Raw genomic sequence first — 26,389 nt, 5'->3', positions numbered from 1 at the left:
TAGTCTGTCCTCATAGCATTGGTGCTTCAGCCCTCTGATCATCCTCGTGGCCCTCCTCTGGACTTGCTCTAACAGTTTCACGTCCTCCTTGTGTTGGGGACTCCAGAACTGTACAGAGTACTCCAGGTGGGGTCTGACAAGCCAGAGTAAAGGGAGAGAATCCCCTCCCTTGCCCTGCTGGCCACGCTTCTCTTGATGCAGTCCAGGACATGGTTGGCTGTCTGGGCTGCACATGCACACTGCCAACTTATGGTGAGCTTTTCATCAATCCAGACCCCAGGTCCTTTTCCTGAGGGCTGCTCTCCAGCCATTTGCCACCCATCATGGATTTATGCTTGGGATTGCTCTGAGCCAGATGCAGGACCTTACACATGGCCTTGTTGCATGTCATGAGGTTGGCCTGGGCCCACCTCTCCAGCCTGTCCAGGTCCCTCTGGATGGCATCCCTGCCCTCTAGCAAGTCGACTGTGCCACACAGCTTGGTGCCATCTGCAAACTTGCTGAGAATGCACTCAATTCTCCTGTCCATATCACTGACAAAGATGTTACACAGCACTATTACTGGCACTGAGCGTGCACACAGTATTCAGAGAGGAATCACAGTTGTTTCAAATACTGTCCTAATGTAGAAGCATACTCATTATTTCCTTGCAGTCAAATCCAGAACATGATCTCTTTTGCCAACTAAGCCAAATTCACATAACTTTTTTAGACCCATCTGTTCCATTCCTCTTATTTTGGGGGATTATTTGTAATCACTGTTCCTTAGAAAGTAGCTACATCGTAGTGCATGTACTAGCTTGTTTCTCATCCTGGTAGGATAAATCACATTTGCTTATGTCCAATCCGTCCTGGCCCTTGAATCCCAGATTACTTCTCTTCACAGATTTTTCTCAGGACTTACTTTGTGGGCAGGTTTCTTGGCATGATGTAATGGCTAAAGTGGTCAGGACTGTAATCCCTTTAGAAATACTGACGATAGTTTTCTATTTAAAATGGGCAAGTACAGATCAGCTAGCTCAGCTGCACACTGTTTAGTGCATACAACCTTCATTTTGAGACATTTCTAGTTTTCTTAGTGAGAACATCAAATAGTACTAAGCACTAAGTGCCTTGTCCAGTCTTTTCTTGAACACCTCCAGGGACGGTGCCTCCACCACCTCCCTGGGCAGCCCATTCCAATGCAAATCACTCTCTCTGTGAAGAACTTCCTCCTAACATCCAGCCTATACTTTCCCTGGCATAACTTGAGACTGTGTCCCCTTGTTCTATTGCTGTTTGCCTGGGAGAAGAGGCCAGCCCCCACCTGGCTACAATGTCCCTTCAGGTAGTTGTAGACAGTAATAAGATCACCCCTGAGCCTCCTCTTCTCCAGGCTAAACAACTCCAGCTCCCTCAGCCTCTCCTCATAGGATTTGTGCTCCAGGCCCCTCACCAGCTTTGTCGCCCTTCTCTGGACACGTTCCAGCACCTCAACATCTCTCTTGAATCGAGGGGCCCAGAACTGGACACAGTACTCAAGGTGTGGCCTGACCAGTGCTGAGTACAGGGGAAGAATAACCTCCCTTGTCCTACTGGCCACACTGTTCCTGATGCAGGCCAGGATGCCATTGGCTCTCTTGGCCACCTGGGCACACTGCTGGCTCATCTTCAGCTTACTGTCTATCAGTACCCCCAGGTCCCTTTCCTCCTGGCTGCTCTCCAGCCACTCAGTCCCCAGCCTGTGGCGCTGCTTGGGGTTGTTGTGGCCAAAGTGCAGAACCCTGCACTTGGCCTTGTTAAATCTCATCCCATTGGCCTCTGCCCACCCATCCAGCCTGTCTAGGTCCCTCTGCAGGGCTCTCCTACCTTCCAACAGATCAACACCTACTCCTAGCTTGGTGTCATCTGCAAACTTACAGATGCTGGACTCAATACCCTCATCCAGATCATCAGTAAAGATATTGAACAGGACTGGTCCCAGCACTGATCCCTGGGGAACACCACTAGTGACTGGCTGCCAACTGGATGTGGCACCCTTCACCACCACTCTCTGGGCTCTGCCATCCAGCCAGTTCTTGATCATAGAATCAACCAGTTTGGAAGAGATCTCCAAGCTCATGCAGTCCAACCTATCACCCAGCCCCAGCCAATCAACGAGACCATGGCACTAAGTGCCCCATCCAGTCTTGAACACCTCCAGGGATGGCAATTCCACCACCTCCCCAAGCAGCCTGTTCCAGTGGGAACTCACTCTCTCAGATGTTCTGATTAAACACAAGAGGAGATCTTTTTCACAATAATCTGCCATTGGAATAACCTCCCCAGGGAAGTGGTAGAGATCCTAACGTTGGACACTGTTTCAAAACTGAACTGAACAGGGTGCTGGGCCATCTTGTCTGGGCTGTGCTTTTGTCAGGACAGGCTGGACCAGATGGTCCATAAGATCCCTTCCAAGTTGGTATTTTGTGATCCTTTAATAACTCACGCCTGTTTTTGGTAGGTTTTCCAGAGGTGTGGAAGTGACTGTGTCTTTTCTCAGTCTACTCGAAGTCCAGCGTAGCCTGGGCACAAGATGAAGCTTCGATATGCTTCAGGAGAGGCCGCTTAATAGGGAATTTAAGCAGCCTTTCAAAAGGAAATACCAAGGCACTGCAGTACACATCTGAAGTGGTGGGAAGGATCAGAGGAGCAGCCCGAACGCTCAAAATTAAAGCCCGGACACCCGGCAGGGCCCTTGACGGAACGCCCGCAACGCCGAACCCGCCGGCGCCACCTCACCCCTCAGGCAGCGGGCGCGGGGCGGGAAGCGGCGGCTCCACCCCGGCCGGGGGCGGTGGTGGGGGCGTAGTCGTCGTCGTGGCCGTCGGTTGGCTGTCGGCAGCGCGGCGGTCATGGCGGCGGCGAGCGCGGTTCGCTGCGCGCTGTGGCGGGGCGGCCTGCGGCGCTGGTACCACACTGAGCGGGGCGTCTATGGCTACAAACCGCGGAAAGCGGAGAGCGGGCGAGCGGCAGAGCCGCGCAGCGCTCGGGCGAGCGGCAAAGCAGGTCGGACACGTTCACTTCCCCAACACACTTCCAGAGGGGCTCCGCTGGGCTGAGGGGAGGGCGGCGGGGGCTGCCTCGGAGCGAGGGGCTGCCCCGGAGATGGGGGGCTACTGTTCCCACCATGGCTTGGGAGAAGGCGGAGTCCCCGCCGCAGCGCCTCGGGCTCTGCTCGACAGCCCCACACTCTCCTCAGGAAGGCGATGCCCCCAGAGCTGTGAGGGGGGCCAAAAGTCCGACGGCGTTGAAGCGTCAATCTGAGGCGAGGCGCTTTATGCTTTGTTCTCGTTGTCCCGACCCGCCGCGTCTGTCCGGGGCTCCTGTCTGTTCCCTGCTCGCCGTAGGGCAGAACCTGCCCTCAGCTCTGCGGGAGGCTGAGGCTGCGAAGTCCTCTGCTTCGTTTTCCCGGATAGTCCACTGGTATCTGACACAGCTCCACAAGCCGAAGTGGCTGTGAGTGCTTCGACTGTTGGGGATACTTCAGCGATGTGCTCCTGTAGAGTTTTACTGCTCGCAAAAGTACGTGTGCGATGCACCTGGGATTTTCCTTTTTGATACTACGGTGCTTGAACTAGCTAAGTGCAGATAACTTTACTATGGCAATAACTGTGTGGCCTTTAGCTCAGTTAACACCTCTGGAGATTCCAGTAGGAATTGAGCCCGTCTCACAGAAGCAGGAGTGACACTGGTTTGTTAGGTACTGGACACAGAGTTCCATCATGAAGCTGTAGCCTCCTTGTTAAGCACAATTAATATGTTTGTATGATACATCAGACAAGTTCACCGTGAGACAGCAATGTGCCCAAGAGGCCAATGATCACCTGGAGTGCATTCAAGAGTGTGGCCAGCAGGTTGCAGGGGATTCCACTCTTTGTCTACTGTGCTAATGAGGCTACTTCTGGAGTATTGTGTAGCTACTGGAGACAGTCCAGCTGTAGGGGATAATGAGTGGACTACAAAAACTGAGTCCTCTGCCTGTTTATCCTGGAGAAAAGACTAAGAGCATCATCTCAATTCTTATCAATACCTGAAGGGCAAGTGTCAAGAGGATGGAGCTAGGCTTTTTTCAGTGGTGCCCAGCAACAGGATGAGGTGCAACAAGCACAAATTAGAACACAGAAAGTTCCATCTGCATATGGGAAAAACACTTGTTTCCTTTGAAACTGACAGTACACTGTAACAGACTGTCCAGAGAGTTTGTGGAATCTATTAAAAACTCACCTGAATGCAGTCCTAAGCCACCTGCTCTAGGTGAACCTGCTTTAGCAGGGGGGTTGGACTAGACTATCTCCAGAGATGTCTTCTAAACTCTGCCATTCTGTAATTCCATGATTTTTAATATTGCTTTTAAGTAGCTTTCTTGCTGAGAGTGTTGTGGAAGATGCTAAGGTTATGCTCTTCTGTTGTAGAACCCCCTAGAGAAAAGGGCCTGTTTAAAACAGGCTGTGTGAACGTAACAGCTGCAGCAGGGTGCTGGCAATGGAAATAACTTTGTGAAATGGTCTCAGAAATGTCACTCTTTTGGAAAATGTCAGCACTGCATCTTTATTAGGGCAAACCCTCCTCCCATTAGAAATGCATTATAAACTGGTTCATAGCTTTCATTTGTAGCAGATCTTCCTGTCCTTCTGGCAAGAAGCAGGGAAACACCTGGTATAATTTCAGCTGTCTGAGGTAGTAGGACTTTGTACACTGGTACCATGCCATTCTCAAGTTGGACACAGCTCCTGTGGTGAAGAGATTTGAAGCCCTTGGAAGAGGGGACAGGTCTCTTACGATGACTATACAGATGTAGTGAAGCTGTGCAGAGAAAAAAATAGGAGAGCTGGAGCTCAACCTAGCTACAGCCATTAAGGATAATAAAAAATGTTTCTATAAATTAGTTAACAACAAAATGAGGACTAGGGAAAATCTCCATCTTTTTTTGGATTTAGAAGGAAACATAGTGATGAAGGATGAGAAAGCTGAAGTGTTCGATGCCTACTTTATCTCAGTGTTTAGCCCTGGAACTATCTGTTCCTTGGACACCCAGGCTCAGGAACTAAGAGACATCACAGTAAGTGAGGAAGTGGTCAGTTACCTGCTACAGCACTTATATGCACACAAGTCTGTGGGGGTGGATGGGCTGAAGGATGCCCATCCAAAGGTTGCTGAAGGAGTTGGCAGATGTGCTCTCCAGATTCAGGACATAAATGATAGAAGCTGTTTGGGGTGGTAAAGTGAAAACAATTGCTTAGAAAAAATATCTTTCCAGACAGAACTTTGGTGATGATCAATGGTCAGAACACTACTGTGTTGGTTTCGAGAAGGGATTAAATATGAGCATGTGTGATACTGTTCTTTCTTTTTGGTTTTAGTTAACCATGGTCTTGCTCGTTTAGTAACTGCATATGCTGAACATGGCCACAAAGCAGCCAAAATAAACCCATTGTACTCTGGGCAAGCTGTTATGAACATGGTACCTGAAATCCAAGAGTTGGCTGAACTTCTTCAGGGGCCTCTCGTTACTACAGGTAAGTCTGTAGTCTTATCACAGCAGCTGTCTTCAGAGATGATTGAGTGGCTGTGCCTGCTGTGTAAGAGCCAATTATTGAGTGGCAGTCCAATCAGTAATGAACTGTTGGACAGAAAATTGTTGGCATCAGCCTGCTTTTATGTTTGTTGATCATCATGTAATTAATGTCTTGTGACCTTCCTGCACCTTTGGAAACCACAACAATTTTTACTTATTCTTAAAGCTACTGAGGTTATACATTAATTTCTCCTGTTGCTGTAACATTCTGATTTACTGTAGTACTTAACACTTGCAAAGCTGCCAGAGTGCAAGACCAGAAGTCAAGACTTGTGTTTTCTCAGATCTCTTAGACACTCAATGTGGCCTTTAACAAAGGAAGGTCTCTTTCTGTGCTTTGTTTTCTCCATCTGCCAAATGAATGCTTATTTACTTGTGATGCAGCTGGGATTGGAGCCACAAGATACCGAGACCTATGCTTAGTCATAAAAAAGTGACTTGGTGTCATTCGTTTCAGAAAGGCATTTTCAGCACCTTAAAAACAAGTCTGAGACTCACATTAATAACGCTGAATTGTGCTTATAGAAGTATTCCTGAGTTTTGTCTTTAAGTAAAGAAGACAAGACATGAAACTGTACCCTGAAAATATTAATGTAATTGCAAGACAACAGTATAGGTCTTACGGTTTCCTCTCCTTCCCTGAAGTAGCTAAATTATAATGTCTGTTTCTTACCAGGGCTTCTAAACATGGGAAAAGAAGAAGCTTCCTTAGAGGATGTGTTGGCTTACCTTGACCATATATATTGTGGGCATATTTCCATAGAAACAAGCCAACTTCCAACTTTGGAAGAAAGGGAGTGGTTTGCTAAAAGATTCGAAGAGCTAAAACAAGAAGCATTTACACCTGAAGAGAAAAAGCACTTGTGCAAACTGATGTTAGAGTCCCAGGTACCTTGTTCACCATTGCTGGATTGTAACAGAGTTGTAGAGTCTGTCACAAGTCCTGTACTATTCCAGATGTTATTCATGCAGCAAAAAGACAGTTGCTATCCTTAAAGGTCTTGATACTGTGCAAGAGGAAACATTACAAGGGTTTGCCTGAAAAAGCTGAATACACAAATGCAGGAATCTCAGTGGAGGTTGTTGCTGAATTTACTTAGCAGCTGTTAACTGAAATAAATAGCAAATAGCAAACTTTGAATTCATTACTTTGAAAATAGTTTCTAGGAATATATTCCCAGCCTGCTCCAAACTCTAAAGGCTTTTACAACTAATTAGAACATAGATTGTATGTAATATATGTTCTTGTAACATATATTCTTTAGCACCTTTTGTAACATGTATTCTTTTATCACCTGAAGACACAAATAATGACATTAACAAATCCACTTTTCAAAACTGACATTCACTTAGGCTAACGATTTTACAGCTTATATTAAATGTTACTGATGAGAATGCAAGATTGGGCAGAACTCTGAAATTGTGTGCTCTATTGTAGCTGGTTTGTGTTTTCCTTTCACATGTTGATCTGTTTTACTAGCTTTAAAATGTGATGTTTCTCAAGAGTTTGGGAGAACAGAACAGATCTGGACTGAGGTGTTTGCTCTGTGGCATAGTTAAACCTGCTGGTTTTCAGCAAATGAGTCTTTGTTCTATGCAAGTGAAAGATTGATGTACTTGCAAAATGTATAGAAAAATGTATTCTACTACTTCTATACTGTGAAAAATTTTCTTTCCCCCCCCTCTTTTCTCCCTATGTTATCCAGAAGGATGGAGAGGTAGAAGAGCAGGATCTGTGAAGGTGTCCCTGTTTCCAGTTTTACAAGTGGAAGGAGTGTTAAGTGTAATGTTTACCAATGACCAAACAGAAGTATATGGCACATTTTGTATTTTTCTTGCCTCTTTGGCAGTTAGAGGAACTTGACAGTGATGCAGGAGTTTGAAATCAGACCCTGATGTACCCTATTTTTATTTCAGTGTGACCAGAACTATACTTGAAGAGTTGAATTCAACCCAGTCAGGAAAAAAAAAAGCTTCTATATGTGATTAGTTCTGTATACATTAATCCTTAGAAATAAATTCTGCTTAACTAGAATGTATTCAGCAGTTGGCTTGGATCTTTGACTGTGGCTCAGTCTTCCCTTCTCAGTTACAGACTTCATTTACCTTCAGATGTCAGTTGCAAAACACTACAGACAGTTCCAGCGCTTCCAAAACTTTGTCATTTATGAGAGTTATGTAGGAGTAGATGAAGTGGAAGGAGTGAGATCAAAATAAAGTAAATATAGGTTTGTTTATTTTCCTTCTCTCAAGCATTGGTCTACCTGCATACTAAGAACTGTGTCTACTAGTCATCAAAATGAAACACAGTGCTTCTCTAGCACTTTGCATCTTAGGGTAGTTAAGGTTCATACTGTAGAACACCATTCCTTGATTTCCACCTAAGAAAGGCAAACTATCAAGGAATTTGTGAATTGCTCTGGCATTGTATTTCTTCATGAATCTTCTTCCATGTTAGAGAGAGAGCTTGGTCTTCAATATTTTGCTGCTTAAGACAAGGTAGGAGCTGATTTCTTGTAGTCATCACAGCTTGTGCTCTTAGACTGTGTGGGTGAAGGATGAGCTGAGACTTTCAAGGTACAAACATAAATTGTGTTTCAAATTTTCAAACAGACAATTGCTGCTTAAGATAGCTTAATATTGAAGTTCTTCTGTTTTTAATAGGAGTTTGATCACTTCTTAGCCACAAAGTTTGCCACAGTGAAGCGGTACGGTGGTGAAGGAGCAGAGAGTATGATGGGTTTCTTCCATGAGTTGTTCAAGATGTGTGCATACAGTGGTGTGACAGATATCATTCTTGGAATGCCTCATCGTGGAAGACTTAATCTTCTCACTGGTTTACTTCAGCTTCCACCTGAGGTAAGAGACTTGTAATCTTTGTGCCTGGTGTCTTTGAAATAAAATAAAACTACCAACATTTGTCATCTTGCAAATTTTGGAGTTAAAAAATAAGTTAACCTGTGTGAGAGTGCTCTCCCCTCCTGCCAGCACCTAGCTAAATATCTTCTGATAGAATAGCTCTCGTGAAGGGCTTTATGTGCTGTTACCAGAAGTACTGTGTGATTTCATGAATAGGAGATCACACAGTTCTGTCTATGTTTTTATTTCAACATGGCAATGAATTGGAAAGGAGTTTTAACCAAATTTGTTTCCTTGCAGCTCATGTTCCGTAAGATGCGTGGTTTGAGTGAATTTCCAGAGAATTCGTCAGCCATTGGGGATGTTCTGTCCCACCTAACATCTTCTGTAGACCTTGACTTCGGTTCCCACAGGCCTGTGCATGTCACTTTGCTACCTAACCCCTCACATTTAGAAGCAATCAATCCAGTGGCTGTGGGCAAGACTCGAGGAAGGCAACAAACTCTGCTCGATGGAGATTACTCTCCAGAGAGCTCTGCACAGCCTGGGGACAAAGTTATTTGCCTGCAGGTATTTCTTCTCACAATTTCTGCCTGGTCTTTATAAGACTTCCTGGACTAGCATGTGTAGTGGTGTATGTAGGAATGTCAACCAAAATTAAATTAATGTAGAATATCAAGAACTGATATGGAGAAGGAGGGGGTCAAGAAAGATCTCCAGGTGACATATGTGATGTGGTATTTGATTGATACCCTTTATTTTTATAGTACTCTTCACTGAGAGGCATATGTGACTTTCCTCACAGACCACTTTTGCAGTTAAACCACTACTCTGGCTGCCTTCTAAATTAAAAGAGTTTGGACAAGAACTATCAACAAGGTTGCAAAATATGCAACTGAATTTAGATTTTTATTATTTTATCATACTACTGTTTAAGAAACTTGCTGGAATCAGTTTTTACTCTTTGAACTGTCTTTTATATCTGTGGAGGCAGTTCTCAATAATTCCTTGATAAATCTTCTTTTCTTGCATTGTTTTCAACTTGGAAGTACGAGTCAATCTCTTAAATATTTTTAAAACCAGGAGTAAAAATAGCTTGGAGCAGAACTCTTGTCCTGTGAAGCATAATAAACATGAAGGAAGCTACAGATAGAAGTGAAAACATAATTCAGTTAAACGAATGTTTTGTGCATATTGAGAGAAAGCAGAAAGGAGAATATGAACTACTGAGGAAACAAGACAAAGTTCTTTTTCTCATTTTTAAAAAATGAGAACCTCAACTTTGAGACAAGCAATGGCAGTTACTGTCACCTATACACTGGTGGGTCAGTTTTAAGAGATTATAGATTAGTTCCAGTTACATCAGGCAGTCATGCACAGGTTTTGGCTGCTATGACTGTGTGTGAGCGATAAAATTGTGTAAACTCTCAAATAATGAAAAGGGTGGTCTGAAAGGGGTTAAGAAGTGGATTCAGCTGAAACTACCTCATCTCCCAAGTAACTAGCAACAGGATGAGAGGAAAAGGCCTCAAGGTTGTGTAGAAGAGGTTTAGATTGGATATTAGAAGCAACTTCTTCACTGAAAGAATGCTCAGGCATTGGAACTGGTGGCCCAGGAAGGTGGTTGAATCACCATCCCTGGAGCTATTTGAAAGGTGTGTAGATGTGCTGCTGAGGGTCATGCTTTAATGAGCATCGTGGTGTTGGGTTGATGGTTGGACTTGATGATCTTAGAGGTCTTTTCCAACCTTACTGATTCTATGTTTCTACCTACTCAATTTAAAAGGTCTTGCTTAATGAGTTACAGTTTTGATTTTGCTGTTCTTCCTGTGTTTTCTAATGAGATTTTTCCATCTTCTTCCCTAATGTAGGTTCATGGCGATGCTGCTTTCTCTGGGCAAGGGGTTGTTCCTGAAACACTGACACTTTCTAGCCTACCACATTTCAGAGTTGGTGGGAGCATCCATCTGATTGTTAATAACCAGCTAGGCTATACCACTCCTCCAGAGCGAGGAAGATCATCTCTGTACTGCAGCGATATTGGTATGTATGTTGAATCAGAAGGCAAGTTTCTTCTTGTGTCAGAAAGGATTTTTAAGTCCAATGTGAACATTTGCTGTGCTGTAGGCTTTTTATAGCAAGTTCCTGTCAACTCTAGGAGTTAGGTTAATATAGCCCAATTTTCATGATAGAGTGGAAATGAAAATTACTATTGATTATTACCTGCTACTAGCAAAAATTCAGATGCTAAAAATATGCTCTCACCCATCTGCTTTATGGCAAAGACTAAATAGCACTGAAAAAAATCTTGTCACATTTTTACAGGATGTAATAAAATATTTGCAAGATTTAATGTGAAGTCTTTATTACTCATTTCATTTCTGCCATGTCACTGACAGCTTTTAAAAATGTGTTGTGATGGAGTGTATAATAGATCTATCTTGTTAAATTTAATCACAGTCATTCCAGTGTGTTTTCTGAGCAAGGTTTATAAGTCAGGTACTCCTTTAGTTTTCTGTTTTGTTGTCAAGTGAGTTTGTTGAACTTGTATTGGAAAGATGAAGCTCATGCTATTTCTAAGCTTAAACTAGAAGTCTTTTGTTTTGGACTGTTCTTTCTTAGCGATAAAGAGATGTATTACAATCAGTAAGATCAGAGATGCAGTAGTCAGTTCCATTGTGCATGTTTCCTATAATTAAAAATACACTTGTACATGATTTTAAGTAAACAGCAAATGTTTTTGTTTGTCTTACAGTTTCATCAAACTGAACAGGTAGAATCATTAAATCTGATAAGGTGATAAAGCAGATAGCATATGTTATTATTACTCCTTCCCTGGTCTGGTTTTGTGTTGCAGGAAGTTTTTGCTTTGGGTTTTTTTTCTTTCATCCTAATTTTTCTCTCCTTACCTGACCAGTGAGGTGTGTGTTGTCCATGTGAGTGTTAGGATTTTGTTATAGAGAAAAAAATTATGTGGGTTAGGAATGTCTGTAGTATCTTAATTTCCCACAATTTGGGAGGATAAGACACAAGAGAAGCAGCACTCTGTTGCTGAGGAGATTTACATCCAAACTGTCATAGAGGACAGAGTATTAAGATGTTTGAATTTTGCAGTCTTTTTTTTAATGAACAGACCTTGCTGCCTGGAGAAGCAGTGGATAGAATGACTACTGACAAAGAAAAAGATTGCTTCTAGCCTGTAGGAGTTCATAGTAATGATAAGATAAGAAGGAAATAAAACTTAGTTTTTATTTGAAAGAGAAGTCATCAAATAGTTCATTTTTATTTCCTGCAGACTTTACCCAGATTAATGAGATGCAGGAACTGTGTGTAGAAAGTCTTCTGGGAATTTAGTGCTGCCAAAGAAGTTGTGTTCAAACTTGTGACAAACACAACAGGCTGTGTAAATTGCACTTTCTCTCAGGGAAGACTCCTACACCTTAGCCCAGCTCTCATCACAGAGAGCATCTTTCACAGATTTATTTTTCTTATATACACTTGAGTCTGTAGTTTGCAGCAGAGTTGGTGTGTCTTCATATTCTTTGGAAGAGCTTGGGTATGATGACTGCTGCTATGTTTTGAACCTCTGGGCAGGTAAAATTGTTGGATGTGCAGTTATCCACGTGAATGGGGATGATCCTGAAGAAGTGGTCCGTGCCACACGACTGGCTGTCGAGTACCAACGCCAGTTCCGCAGGGATGTGATAGTAGACTTGCTGTGCTACAGGCAGTGGGGCCACAATGAGCTCGATGAGCCGTTCTTCACCAACCCCACCATGTACAAAATTATCAGGTAATGGTACCCGTAACACCCCCTGGTGGGGAAACACAAAGTGTGCCTGTGTCTGTACCAACTCAGTATTGCCTGCTACTGTCATAGAAGTCATAATGAAGATCCCTTGCCTTACCAGCAGGTCTTTATGTAAGAGCAGCCACACTGTCAGCAGGCCTTGACTAAGGCAGGCCTTGACCATAATGAAGGTAACCACTAGTGCTGGTTCTTGGATGTGCAGCTTGATGCCTCTTAGAGAACAATCTTGCACATAGACCTTGGATTTCAGATTCTTGGTCACTAGTAATCAGACTGCAAAACTGTCTTCTATGTACCAAGAGGAAGTGTACATAACGTGGGAATAGGCAGGAAGCCACTGTGATGTCCTTTGCCTGGTCCTGCTGGTTCTGGCAGGGACTTAGTCATTGTTTATGTATTCAGATTTCATCCTTATTCTCAAAGGAAAATGCACATAAAAATTCACTGGCCAGTGATTTCTGCAATTTTAGGTGAAGCATTTATGGAATAGATGGCTTGGTTCTCAGCTAATATTGAAATGCTACTGTCAGTTTTTCTGAGGAAAAATATGTGTGATAGCAGAGACTTAGTCTGACTAGGAGAAGGTTCAGATTTGTTTTAACCTGTAACTGCTAACTACAAGGACTTTTTTAATGAAAAAAAAAAAGGACTGTAAAGCAGGTATCCAAGAGAATTGTTACTGTTCTAGAAATGCCAGGAGAACAAATGTCTCAAATGAGTTTAATGCACCAGGACATCATTTATTTTAGTTGTCCGTGATACCAACAGGTGGTATTTCCTTGTTCTGCAGTGACACTTTTCTGGCTTAATGACTATGGGATTTGATTCCCTCTCTGACAGATCCCGTAAAAGTATCCCAGACACATATGCAGAACACCTAATAGCTGCTGGACTCATGACTGAGGCTGAAGTATCTGAGATAAAGACAACATACTATTCCAAGCTGAATGATCATCTTGCCAATATGACTTTGTATAGTCCACCTCCTACCAACCTGCAGGCTCACTGGAAAGGTTTTGTTGAGCCTTCTGCTAAAATCACCACGTGGGACACAGGTATGCCTGTACCACTTCTGCAGTTTATTGGAGTCAAGTCTGTAGAGGTGCCTGAAGAGCTCCAGATGCACAGCCATCTTCTGAAGACCTATGCCCAGGTCAGTAGAATACAAGGAAGCCTCTAGTCTCATTGTGCAAAGATATAACTTGGTGAAGGAAACACTAAACACAGCAAGGCTGCCAGTTAGAGAATAGCACAGTATTCTCTAGGCAAACAGCTTGCTTTTCTTCAAGGCTAAGATTATGACATTTTTATCCCAGTTTTGAAGAAAGACATGCCCTCTCACCATAGGCTTTATTTTGTTATGTCAACAATATTCTCTTGCACTGAAGAAAGATGTTTGTAGAAAATACAGTTTCTTATTCTTACGCGTGATGGAAACTATTATGATAAGTTTCTATCATTTACATACTTTATGATTATAATGAGAACTTTGTGAGAGAATGAATCAGGAACTTGGTAATAGTGTACCTACTTTCTAAAGCCAGTCATGAGTGATTATATTTTATATACATAAACCTAAGCATTCACACGTGGCCAAGTCTGACAGGCAGTTTTTGATGGCTTGTAAGTTTGTGTGTGATAATTGGACAGTTTGAATTTGTGAACGTTTCCCTTTGATGAATTATGACCATGTGCAGCTGTTTAGCTGGCAGTTCTATGGGCTTGAGTTGAACAAGTTCCCAGCCCACTGATAAGTATGATCGTTTGTTTGGGACTGAAATGCTTACACCGAGTGTCTTCCATCACTGCTAACCAGACAAACCAAGAGTCTGTCAGGAGTATACTTTGTGCTCTGCTAAGATTTTTTGTATTTTCAGACTATGATCTAATTTGTCATTCCACAGTGTCTTGACTGGTAAGTGAACACAGGGGTTATCTATGGTTCTGCAGTCTTCAGGGCACTCTCTTTCAGCATGTGCTGAAACAAGACAATTCCAAACCAACCTAGTCTGGCTGCAGGAACAGAGCATTTCTCTCTCCAGTGTTCTGGGATTTTTTCCTAGCTTCTAATACTGATCTGTTCCACACATGGAAAAAGGCAGAATAATAACTTTTCTTTGTTAATTATGTGTTTAGTCAAGAATACAAAAAATGGAGGAAGGAACTAAGCTGGACTGGGCAACAGCTGAAACTTTAGCTTTTGGTTCCCTGCTGAGTCAAGGTAAGAGGCCAATGGACAGAAGACAACGGAGTAGTTTTGCTGTGGTGTCAATAAAGTATAACATTAACTTTGATGATTTTAAAGATGGATATGATGTATAAAATTGACAGTTTGCTTTTGCATTAGTAGCATGCAGGGAATAGGAATACTGTATGCCACTACTATTTCTAAACTGAGTACTAGATGTCTTCAAAGAGTTGTTGTTGTTTCCCACTCCTCCAGAACATTTGTGCATGGAACTAAGCACATAAGTAATGCAGCTGACATCAGTGGGGCCTCAAAAATACTTTGACAGCATGTTTCATGCTACTATTTCTTCCCCATCCTCTCTAGCCTGAATTCAAATCTCCATTTACTTATGGTACAAAATGCATATTTTTTGCAGTGTGCTTCAGTAAATGGAACCATTTACCACAAAATAATTCTTGGCTGCAGAGAGGAGAAAAGATAAATGTCTGAGCATTTCTGTGCTTGCAAGCTGGAGTTACTGCTGGTTATGAATTCCATCAGACTTTATGTTGGTGATGAGGGGAAATCCAAGCAGAGACATAACAGGAGAAATATTTTAGAATAAAGGAGTTGATGTCCTGCATGTTTTCTTTTTACATGAATTGCTAATCCAGTGTTTTCTTTATTGCTTGGCAAGGGTTTAATATTAGACTAAGTGGACAAGATGTTGGCAGAGGAACCTTTAGCCAGCGACATGCAATGTTGGTTTGCCAAGAGACAGATGATACCTACATTCCTCTGAATCATATGTCCCCAGACCAGAAAGGTTTCATAGAGGTAGGTTCTGTGATCTGCAAGACAACCTTCTTTAAATTGTGCTGAAACAGAACATAAGTTTCTGAGACTTATATATACAGCTTGTTTATTGTGGTACAGCCCAGATAGAGACACAGAAGTAGTCAAGGCACCTCTTCTCTAGTTACCTTCTTGACAAATTTAACAAGGTGGGGTTGCTTTTCCTGGAGAGATCAGCTGATATTCTTTTCCCCTCAGTTTCTTCATTCAAAAGCAAAAAACAAGGTGACCATCAGCTGCCTTCAGGAATGCATGTCCTCAGTGTACCTAGCACTGATGTGCCTGGTTCCAAAGGTTCTTAACCCTAGGTTGTAATCTTCCTCATCCAACCCTCCCAATCATTTCCTTTTGTTAGGTGAGTAACAGTCCCTTGTCTGAAGAAGCTGTGCTTGGCTTTGAATATGGAATGAGTATTGAGAGCCCTAAGTTACTGCCAATTTGGGAAGCTCAGTTTGGAGATTTCTTTAATGGAGCCCAGATTATATTTGACACTTTTATCTCTGGAGGTGAGTGTACAAGGAGCTAATGTATTTTAAAATTAATCATCTGTACTGAGCATGGTTTTAGCAAATCCTTCATCTGTAAAAGGGCAGCATGTTGAGAAAAGAATTCTGTTTCCTCAATAAGTCTTGTGAGTTTGCCTGACTTCTGTGCAGCTTTTCTCTGAAGACAATCTATCTAAAATGAAAGACATCCCAGTCTTGGCAGAAAAGAGTAACTCCAAAAGGATAGTTCATGATATTAATGGCCTCTCTTCCCCTTCCCTTGTTTACTCTACTGTATGCATAGCTGATAGCTTTTTAGTCTGTATCTTTCCTTCATGAGGTATCTGAAAAAATCCTGAAGCAATACAGAAAGAAAATAATGATTATTTTAAACAAAAAAAGCTGAGAAAAATGTCTTAAAATCATCCTCTAAGCTTGATGTTTTCTGAGTGCTCAGATATTGCAAAAAGACCTCTCTGAGCTGGAACATACTGAGAAAATACTGAGATGGATTTCTAGAGTGGGATTCTTTGTGTACAAGTGTGCAGAGTTTTGGCATCTAGTCTCTGGTAGGCCACTCCCTCTGTACTCATAAATGGAAATTCAGAGGCACTCTTATCCCACCTCTTCTCAACACATATTTGATGCTGTGGTGAATACCTTTAGAAGTTAACTGTAATCCCTTAAATAGCACAGGTGATTTGGTGGAGCCCAGGGAAACTAGCCTGTGGCCAGTACTGCTATGTTAGCTGGAACTGCCTCAGAGGATGCTGTCTGGGTCACACCTGCAGAGGACCAAATGACAAGGGATGCAGAAAATATGCAATAACTTATGGTCAGGTATTTTCTTACTGGAGAAGAGTTGCCTTTGAGCACCCCTGCTGGTCAGGAGGGCAGTTCCATTAAAGAATTCTTGCATACACTGGTATTTCAGGGAAAGTTTTGAAACCTTCACTGCTTCACATGGAAGCTTATGATTTGTGGAAGGCCAAAGTCATATGGTAATGTCAGAAACTTTGGGTCATCTTGTGTGTGCTGTTTGTGAATCTTGTGAAATGCCAGCAGCAGGTTTTGGGGTTGTGTTTAATGGTGTGGAAATTAGCTATGCATTTTTTCCTGTGGAGTTTATGCAAAGTACTATGTTTGGGGAGAGCTTTATGTCCTGTAGAAATTAATGTTTTCTTCCTCTTTGTATATTTTTAGGTGAGGCCAAATGGCTTTTGCAGAGTGGGATAGTAATTCTTCTTCCTCATGGCTATGATGGCGCAGGCCCAGAGCACTCATCCTGCCGCATGGAACGATTCTTACAGGTACTCCACCACCCCTCTCAGATGCCCATATCCCCCATCACAGCACTGGAAATCCATGCTCTGGAAGTCTTGCCACAGTATGCCCCATTCTTGATGTACCTGCTAGTGACATCAGAAGCTGGAGACATACCAGGATCATCCATCATGATGAGATAGGAATGACCTGGGCTGAAATTAGAAGAAGAAAGGGAACTGTGATGAGAAAGTGTTGGTCTAGAAGTGGTGAGGAAGGATTATTTGTTTGGATGCTGCCACAAGAGCTGTGGTGCAAGACTCTGACTGAACCCTGTAATAAATGCTTACCGTTCCCCTTGTATGTCTGTCACTTGCCCAGGTAAGTGTCTGGGAACATGAAATTTCCTAATGTGAGATTTGTGTGGTGCTCACGAAGGCCCTGCACTCTGTAGACAGCCCTAATGGGATGTGCTTCACTGCTCCTTGCTGTCTCTTTTCTGGGTGCTGCTTCTCAGCAATGTCACTGTACTAGAGTGAGTCCATTTGCTGAACTGCAAATAGCAGACCTCTAATAGAACACACTTAGAGGGGCTGGCATCTGAAACAGGAAGCCACCCTCTTGTACAAACCACTCACAGAGTGGCACACAGCACACCAGTTGAATGCTGGAAATACCAGGTAGGAAATCTGCAGCACATTTTCACCAAAAAGAGTATTAAAAAAATCCCCTGTTGTGCCCTTGTGACTACAGTAAGTAAGCCTTTGCATCTGAGTAGTGGCTTAAGGAGGGGTTTGCAACACATTTAGAGGGATGCTGTCACTCTGATGGAGTTATGACCTCTCCACTGTTAGAAATTCAAACTGTCTTGCCCTAGTTACAGTCTGCTGTATCTGCAGTTCAGATACAATCTTAGCAGTTAAAAGCTAAAACCATTTCTTCTCTGAAGTTGTTCTTCCCTTGTAATCAGTGTCTGGATTGGTATATTTGTTCTTCAGTTCTTATTCTAGTCCATGTGTCTTATGTGCTTGGATTCTGTCTCGTATATTCGTCTCACTGCTTGCTTCTTGACAAGATGTTGCCATGCTTCCCTTACACAGATGTGTGACAGCTCTGAAGAGGGAGTTGATGGGGACCAGGTCAACATGTCAGTTGTGCATCCCACTACCCCAGCACAGTATTTTCATTTACTCCGTCGGCAAATGGTCCGAAACTTCAGGAAACCTCTCATTGTTGTTTCTCCCAAAGTGTTACTCAGACTTCCTGTAAGATGAAAAACTTTCTTTTCCTTTTTCTTGTTTTCCCTCTCTCTCTCTTTTGGGGTCAAATCTATGGGGCTTTATCTGTTTAGGGCAGGATAGGTTGAGGATTAAAGCTGGGTGGAGGTGAGCTAGGCGTAGAGTTGATTCTTTATCATCCCACCTTTCATTTGTGTGAGTGGGAATGGGAGGAAGAGGGAAGGTTGTGTCTTTTGTCTCTGTCAATTCCTATCTGGCCCAAAAAAAGGCAGCAAGGTTTTGTAATTTCCAATTCTCCCCCATGCAGGCTGCTGTATCAAGTTTTGAAGAAATGGCTCCAAGAACAACATTCAAGCCTGTCATTGGTGACTCCTCTGTAGATCCTAAAAGGTAACTCTCCTTTCTTAGAGGAAAAGCTCAGAAAGGATGTCCTCTTCCTTTCTCCTACGTAACAGCTCAAGTTTGAGGTAATATGAAGGAGGTGACTTAAGGGGTAAGATGTTGCTTTATGGTGGATGACTTAAAGTTTTACTTATTTCTTTCCTTTTCATCTGTTTATTTGCTTGTAGTTTTATCTCTCTGCATAACAGTAAAGTGTTCAGGCTTTCAGCTTTTGCCCTTACAGGGAGGTTGTGACCACATTTACTGATCTATTGGGTACTACTCTGCACCATACCCATTAGCTCACAGTTGCTAGGGGCAGCTGTTAACTGAATCATAGAATGGCATATGTTGGAAGAGACCTCAGAGATCACCTGCTTCAGCCTCCCTGCCATGGTCAGAGATGCCCCTCATCTAGACTTGGCTGTTCAAGAGATGCAGAATTCTGGTCTGTTGTTGGAACACCTGAGCTGATGAAGTGAAGTTAGGGCAGTAATAATGATGTGTGTCTGTCTCATTCCCTCCAAGTATTTTAGAGAATCCTGTTCACAATGGACAGTTTTGGCCTTTGTTTTTTTCCCTTGTAAGGTGCTTGTCTGGTCCTTGCCCCAGTAGTACCAGAGTCTTGGCAGCATCCCTGATGTTTGCATCCTCATCCACAATTGAAAGACTAGAAGCAGCTTAGCATCTTGTTTAAATAAGATGGTGAGGCATAAAGGCTGAAGTTTGTCTCCTTGCCCCTGTCTGGGCAGCCAAGACCTCTCTGATTGCTGGATGGCACTGCATATTTCCAGAGGGCAGTCCCTCTTTGGTATGAGAGAGATTTGTACTCTGGAGATATTTCTGTCCCTCTCTGGTGTATTCTCCACAGATGACACAGATGACTAGCTTCAAACATGTGTTTAATTTTTAGATGGTTAAAGTTGAGAGAGATGAATTCCACTGTAAGGTAACTCTCAGGATTATTGAAGAAACAGTACCTCTGAGCTTTGGCATACTGTGCCCAAAGTTTGCCATCTAATGGAGGGGAGTGGGAGGAAAGGCAAAGAAGGGACAAAAAGATGGTCTGGGATAGAAATTTAGCTTCATAAAGTTGTCTTTAAAGTTTGGATGGTTGTTTTTGTTTAAAGCCTGAAACTCTTCTGTTTATAGTTTCTGTAAAACACTGAACTTGGAAACATTTTTTTTTCTTTAGTGTCACCCAGGTGGTGTTGTGTTCTGGTAAACATTACTATGCTTTGGTGAAGCAGAGAGAGACACTAGGAGAGAAACAGCACAACACAGCTATTCTGAGACTTGAAGAACTCTGTCCTTTCCCCCTGGAAGCTCTACAGCAAGAACTCAGCAAATACAGCCGTGCAAAAGGTTATCCAGATTTCAACTTCTTTTGTTTCTAGACTCTTTGAAATACTGAACCAGATTTGTTGCCTGCCTTACATGATGAAGAGTTGTAGTGACTTTTTCCTTCTTCCACTTCCCCCTGTACTTCTAGTGTTTCTAAAGTGAGATAGTACAAATGTTTACCACTTCTGACAGAAGAACTTGTCTCTTGGCTGTTGTCAGCTTCCATAAAGCACTACTGAAAGTCAAAGGGAACCATTTGGGGCATTTTCTGCATTAGTCTTTGCAGTGTAGCCTTTTAAATAGCTAAACAGCATTAGAAAAGCAGAATCTACACACTGTATACCCTCATGATGAACATCCTTTTAGATTGACTTCAGCAAGCTGTAGCTGGCAAGGGAATTCAACCTGGAAAGCCTTCATTTCAAAGTTAATGACAAAATAAAAAAGACAGAGGTGCTACAAAAGAAAAAAAGTTTTTTTCTGGAGCTGCTGAGTACACTTGTAATGTACCCTTATCCTTCCTTTAGTCTTCATCTGGAGTCAAGAAGAACCACAGAACATGGGCCCATGGTCCTTTGTGTCACCACGATTTGAAAAGCAGCTGGGGGTTAAGGTAAGATGTCCCCATGGTGTTTTAATTTTTAAAATGAACTTTGGAGTTGTTCTTGAATGCAGAATTCTGTGGTGCTTCTATAAAATAATGAATCTCTATGTATTAACCAAATTAAGCTACTTAGGCTCTGTAAAGCACAGTTTAGTGGTGATGAGCAGACCTGGAGATTTCTCCTACTTAGTGTTTAGTCAAAGTAGACAGGATGATGAAAGCTCCCAGGTAGGAAACAACATGCTTGCAGTGAGTAGTTGGAGATTGCAAAGCTGTCATTCACTTTGGCAGATCATAGAATCATAGAATGGTTTGGGTTGGAAGGAACCTTTAAAGATCATCTAGTTTCAACCTCCCTGCTATGGGCATGGACATGTCCTATTAGGTTGCTCAGTCATGCACTGAAATGTTCTTGGAGTGATGAGCTTTGGGAGACGGAGAATAACTTCCTGCATTACTTCCAATTGGGAATACCCAATATATGACAGCAGATGTCACCATGGCATCAGAGGACCTCAAGATACAATCCTGTGCTGGTACTTCATTAATCATTTCCTCCTGGCTCAAATTTCAGCTCCGTCTCGTAAGTAGACCTCCTTTACCAGCCCCAGCAGTTGGCATTGGAACCTTACACCACCAGCAGCAGGAAGATGTTCTTACCAACACGTTTATCTAAAGTTTCAATGGACAGACTTCTGCTGGTAATCATGTTTGGTGCCTCCTCCTGTGAAGAAGAACAAAACCCAGACCCTTAAGACTCTTAGTTCTCCAAAATGAAAAGAAAATAATAACTGGAACAATTAAGCTATTTTTTCATGTGGAACACCTCAGAATGAACGCTGATGCCTGCCTACTCTAAATGCTTCTTGTTCTCTTATAGTGTTTTCTACAAAACATCTTTTTAAAGTGGAAAAAAAAAGAACAAAATCCCATCCAGTGGGCAGATCAGTGAGGTGGCTATAAAATACCTTGAAACATGTTGCTTATCTGTGCTTGACAGTTCCCTGGAGTGGTGCATGTGTGGAGACATGTACTTCCATGGAAGTGTTAGTGCTGTTTGGTTGAATAAATGCTTCCCCATGCCTGGGAATGAGCCATTTCTATAGCAGTGTTGTGGATTTTCTCTTCTCTATTCCTGTGGGCCACAAATGGATTTGTTGCAGCTATTGCTGCTCTTCTCAATATAGTACTTCTTAAAGCAAGATTCCTGAGGTGAGGGGAGAGCTTCAGGATAGCTCCTGAAGGCTTTGGGCACCACTGTTTCTCTTGCATGGAGGAGCTGTGGTTTCACATCAAGCTTGCAGAGTGGAAGGCTGCTGCATGGATCATGCCATATTTTAAAGGCATATTTTATTGAGGCTAAATCAGTTTTAAGAGGCTAGCCTGAAAAGTGACGCTACCTCCTGCCTGGGAAATTCTTCTTAGTGTCCTTCTGGATATTTTGTTTATTATTTAGGTTTTTTTTTTCCTTAATCCTAAGATTGTGTTCAGACTTCCGTGTTGAGAAGAATGCACAACTTCTCACTAGTAAAACCAGAGAGAAGCACATTTAATAAACCATCTTATTCAGTCTGAGGCTGCTGTTCTGTATCACCAGTTCTCAAGAATATGTACTGTTGTTGAGACTTTACTTCCTTCAGTGGCCCTTAGTTCCACAATCTTTCTGGAAGAAGGCTGAAGTTGTGACAAAGTAAGAGCAATAGAAAAGAGCCCCAGACTGTATCAACCTAAAAAGAAAGGTGAAATGAGGCAGGCTGCTAAGAGTTGGAGGGACAGCTTGCTGAAATGTGTAATGGTGAGGTCTCTTTCAAATGTGCCAGAAGCTGGAAAGATGATAGGTGGGAGAATTAGGGGGTTGAAGTGACTTACAAAAAAATTCTGCCATAGCAAAAAATTCATGATGGCTTTTTGGCTTTTTTTTTTGTTGTTTAGCTTTTTATTGGTCTAGCTTTTTTTTTTTTTTTCATTGGGATAGATCTTCATGTGGATGCCTCTTGGGTTGTTACTGAGCAAAAACTCTTTACAGTGTAGGAATCACATGTCTTGAAAAGATGTAAACAGGTTATAGAAGAAATCAGTGAAAGGAATAGCAGCAAATGACAAAACAGAAGAGTAGCAGCCAGGTATTTTGAAGGAGTTCAAATAGATGCAGATGTTCAAGCCATTAGAAAAAGTTCCCAGAAGGCACCTTTGCTCCAGCAACAAGACAAGGTGAGCAGAAGGAGTTCAGCTTTAACTCTGTCGTAGTTGTTTGTGCAAGAATGCAACAGACTGAGATTATTCTACTTTACTCTTTTTCTAAGGAAAAAGGGGCAGGAAAATAATGAGGCTCTCGCTGAACTGGAGATGAAAATACAGAAAGATTGTATTTAAAGATGTGCAAGAAAAGATATGGCATACATGAATCCTTAACACCTAATACAGGATACATGAGAATTCCCCAAAAAAACTTTTTCAGCCAACTGAACCAAAATCCACCACCAAAACCCCAGCGCTCATTTTCTCCCATCCCCCCTTGTCTCCCATTTAGGACCCAAACAAGCTGAAATTTACTGTGGGCCACGGCCTTGAAGGCTGCTGGCCTACAGGGTACCTCCTACATGGTTACCTAGTTACCCAGATAAGATTCCTCTGGAGAAGCTGGAGAGGCAGGGAGGAAAGAGAGTGAATTGACTTTGCTGCTTATTTTTAAAGTATTTGCAGGATTATGGGACTGAATAACAATCAGGATATCTGGAGGCAACTAGTTCATCCCCTGGGATGGATCTTGGTTTCTGTAGTTTTCTTAGAGACTCTGGAATAACCTGGAACCTCTCAAACCATGACAAACTCTCATAAGCAGGGGGTGACCATGGGTCTTCCCCTTCTTGCACCTTGTCCTGAGGGTCCTGTGAGGGCTTCTTCTGAATCTCATCTTTTTTTTCCACATTATCTGTGAGCTCTGCATCCATTTAGAAGACTAGCCTAAGTGTCAGGGAGAGCTCTGCAAGGTATTTGTTAGTGGTCCCAAAAGATTCTGTTACTCCACTGCTCCTCCTTTTGTTTCAGCTTGTGTAACATTTTCAGCTAATTATCTTTGGAAGAAATACAAGGAAAATCCCTTTGCCCTCCACTCCCAGTTGCTGAGACACTTTTGTAGCCACATGCTTTGTACTTCAGCAGACAGGCCCAGTTCCTCCTTAGTGGAAAGCCTTAGCAGCTCCTGAGTGAAGGTTTTGGTACAGCTGTCACCTGGAGAAAGGAAAGAAATGAATCTGCATTGGGAAGCGAATGATAAATAACCAAGATAACCAAATAACCAAATGATAAATAACCAAGGGTTAAGTGGGAGAATGATGAAGCCAGAAGGCAGTGGAAGGTAAAAGACAAGCAGACCCCAGTGTTGAGAGCCCTTCTGTTGCCCCATGACAGCTCTCCCATCACCACAGCATTTTTACCAGTGTTTTTTCTTTTCCAGTCTAGTTGTCAGTGTGAAGTTGGCACCTTCTTACTCCTCTCAGAGTTACCTGGGTAAGCATGCTCAAACTAAACAAACCTACCACGACAAAAAGACCTTTTTGAAAATAAACAAGTGGGGTTTAACCAAATCCAGCACTACCAGACAGGAAGTCCTGGTGGGTGAGGAAGGGGGCACATCATAGGCAGGGTAGGCATTCACCTAGAAAAGCAGCTCCCAAAAGCATCTCTGAAGCCTCCTTTGGTGTTATATCCTAATTATTTCACTCATCCATTTCTTAACCAGAAGTAACCTCTGTGGTCTCTGCTCTGCAGCCTGTTTCATGTGATTGCTCTAGCTCATCTGTCACAGTGACATGAAATCACATTTCTTTCATTTTGCTCTAGCAAACTACAACTCCTTACACATTCTGAACAGCTTCACCTAATGACGATGTACTCCACTTTGAACTTCTGCTCTTCTCAGATTTCTGAGGATTTCTTGCCATAGTCCCCAGGTAGCAGACTCTTCCAGGTAGAAACCACCTTTGCTGGAGCTCTGCCTGTCCTTCACTTCTGTTTTTAACCATAGATATTGTCTGATAACAGCAGCTGCTCTTTTACAGGGATGTGGATATATTTTGTTTGGACATTTGTCAGGCACTGTGGCCAAACAGGCACTTTTGTCATACTTGGTACTTTTTGTACAGTTTATCTTCTGGTGCTCTGCTCACAGAGAACCTTCATGTCTGTGGCTAGAAAAAGGAGGCCGAGGAGTAGCATTGTTTTGGCTGCAGCTGTAGCTAAGGAGATTATAGAGCACAATCATCAGCCTTGACTTCAAGCTGGTGATTATATAAACCGACACTTCTGTCATGCTGACAATGCAAACAAAGAAGAGCAGACCCAGTATGCTAAGTTTCACTTGGCCTGAGCCAGGCCTTGTTCTGCACCACCTACACAAAGGCTGTGGACGTTTGCTTATCAAACCACATAAAGGATGCTCTGGTATTCAGAGCCCAGTTTATCTTCCCAGGGGCAGATGCAGCTATTTTTGTGGTACTGCTCAGCGAGATGCCCCCAGGCTAGCACTACTATGCCATGGAGCCCTCCAGGGATGCTGGGACAAGGGAGGCAGAGCTCCAACACAGTTCTCCTTGGTATTGCTGATGCAGATAGCCTGCTGTTCCACAATGGCTAACAGCTACCAGGAGCAAGACATAGCACTTGCTGAGTTAGGGGTCAATGCCATTTCTCCCACAAATTTTGGGTGTATATAATCATAGAATGCATTGTATTGGAAGGGACCTTTAAAGGTCATGTAGTCTAAATCCCTGCAGTGAGCTGGGACATCTTCAAATAGATCAGGTTGCTCACAGCCCTGTCCAACTTGACATCCACCACCTCTCTGGGCAATCTGTGCCAGTGTTTCACCACTCTTGTTGTAAAAAAGTTCATTATACCTAGTCTAAATCTCCCCTTTAGTAGTTTCAAACCATCACCCCTTCTCCTGTTGTAGCAGGCTCTGCTAAAAAGATTGCTCCATCTTTCTTACAAGCTCCCCTTAAAGTACTGAAAGGCTGCAATAAGGTCTCCCCAGAGCTTTCTTTTCTCCAGGCTGAACAACACCAACTCTCTCAGCCTTCCTCATAGGAGAGGTGTTCTAGATCTCTGGTAGTTATTGTTACCTCCTGTGAACCTGCTTCAATGGGTCCATGTTTTTCTTGTGCTGATGGCTCTAGGCCTGGACATAGTACTTTAGGTGGAGTCTCACAAGAGTGGAGCAGAGGGGCAGACTCTCCTCCCTCTATCTTCTGGTCATGCTGCTTTTGATAGACCCCATGATACAGTTGGCTTTCTGGGCTGCTGGTGTATGTTGCTGGCCCACGTCCAGCTTTTCATCCACCTAAGTCCTATTCTGTAGGGCTGCTCTTAATCAGTACATTCCTCATCTCTATTATTATTGGGTCTTGGCCCAAACAAGGTGCAGAACCTTGCACTTGTTGAACATCACGAGGTTCACTTGGGCCTCATCTTGAGCTTGTCCAAGTCCCTTTGGATGATATCCCTTCCCTCAAGTGTATCAACTGCACCACTCAGCTTGGTGTCGCCTGTAAACGTGCTGGAAGTGCACTTGCTCCTACAGTCTGTGTCACTGAGGAATATACTAAACACCACTGTCTGTTTTCAGCCTGTTTGCGGTACTCTGCACACGCACTTGGCTCTCCGCGTAGGAGTGCTGATTCTTTTTGCACAAAAGCATTTCAGAAAACAGCAGCAGCAATGACAAAACGCACATTATGTGAGAGCAAGTTTCCTGTGTGTGCAGGGCACTTCATTCAGGATGG

At 42.9% G+C, this 26,389-nt stretch overlaps 1 protein-coding gene across 1 annotated transcript; it reads left to right on the top strand.

Annotated features, from left to right (window-relative positions):
* Positions 1 to 2,866: 2,866 nt before the first annotated feature.
* Positions 2,867 to 21,709, top strand: DHTKD1 (dehydrogenase E1 and transketolase domain containing 1). The gene is made up of 17 exons (XM_064142647.1): positions 2,867 to 3,027; positions 5,382 to 5,537; positions 6,273 to 6,484; positions 8,261 to 8,455; positions 8,756 to 9,025; positions 10,327 to 10,498; positions 12,050 to 12,248; positions 13,107 to 13,419; positions 14,403 to 14,487; positions 15,134 to 15,273; positions 15,647 to 15,797; positions 16,980 to 17,086; positions 18,140 to 18,304; positions 18,585 to 18,667; positions 19,854 to 20,023; positions 20,530 to 20,615; positions 21,181 to 21,709. The coding sequence occupies exons 1-17, from the start codon at positions 2,874 to 2,876 to the stop codon at positions 21,280 to 21,282; spliced, it is 2,760 nt and encodes a 919-aa protein (XP_063998717.1). The 5' UTR covers positions 2,867 to 2,873; the 3' UTR covers positions 21,283 to 21,709.
* The last annotated feature ends 4,680 nt before the right edge of the window (positions 21,710 to 26,389 follow it).

The sequence above is a fragment of the Pogoniulus pusillus genome, chromosome 4, assembly GCF_015220805.1.
Source record: "Pogoniulus pusillus isolate bPogPus1 chromosome 4, bPogPus1.pri, whole genome shotgun sequence".
In the NCBI taxonomy this organism is placed as follows: domain Eukaryota; kingdom Metazoa; phylum Chordata; class Aves; order Piciformes; family Lybiidae; genus Pogoniulus; species Pogoniulus pusillus.
This window is presented reverse-complemented; position numbering and strand designations above follow the sequence as displayed.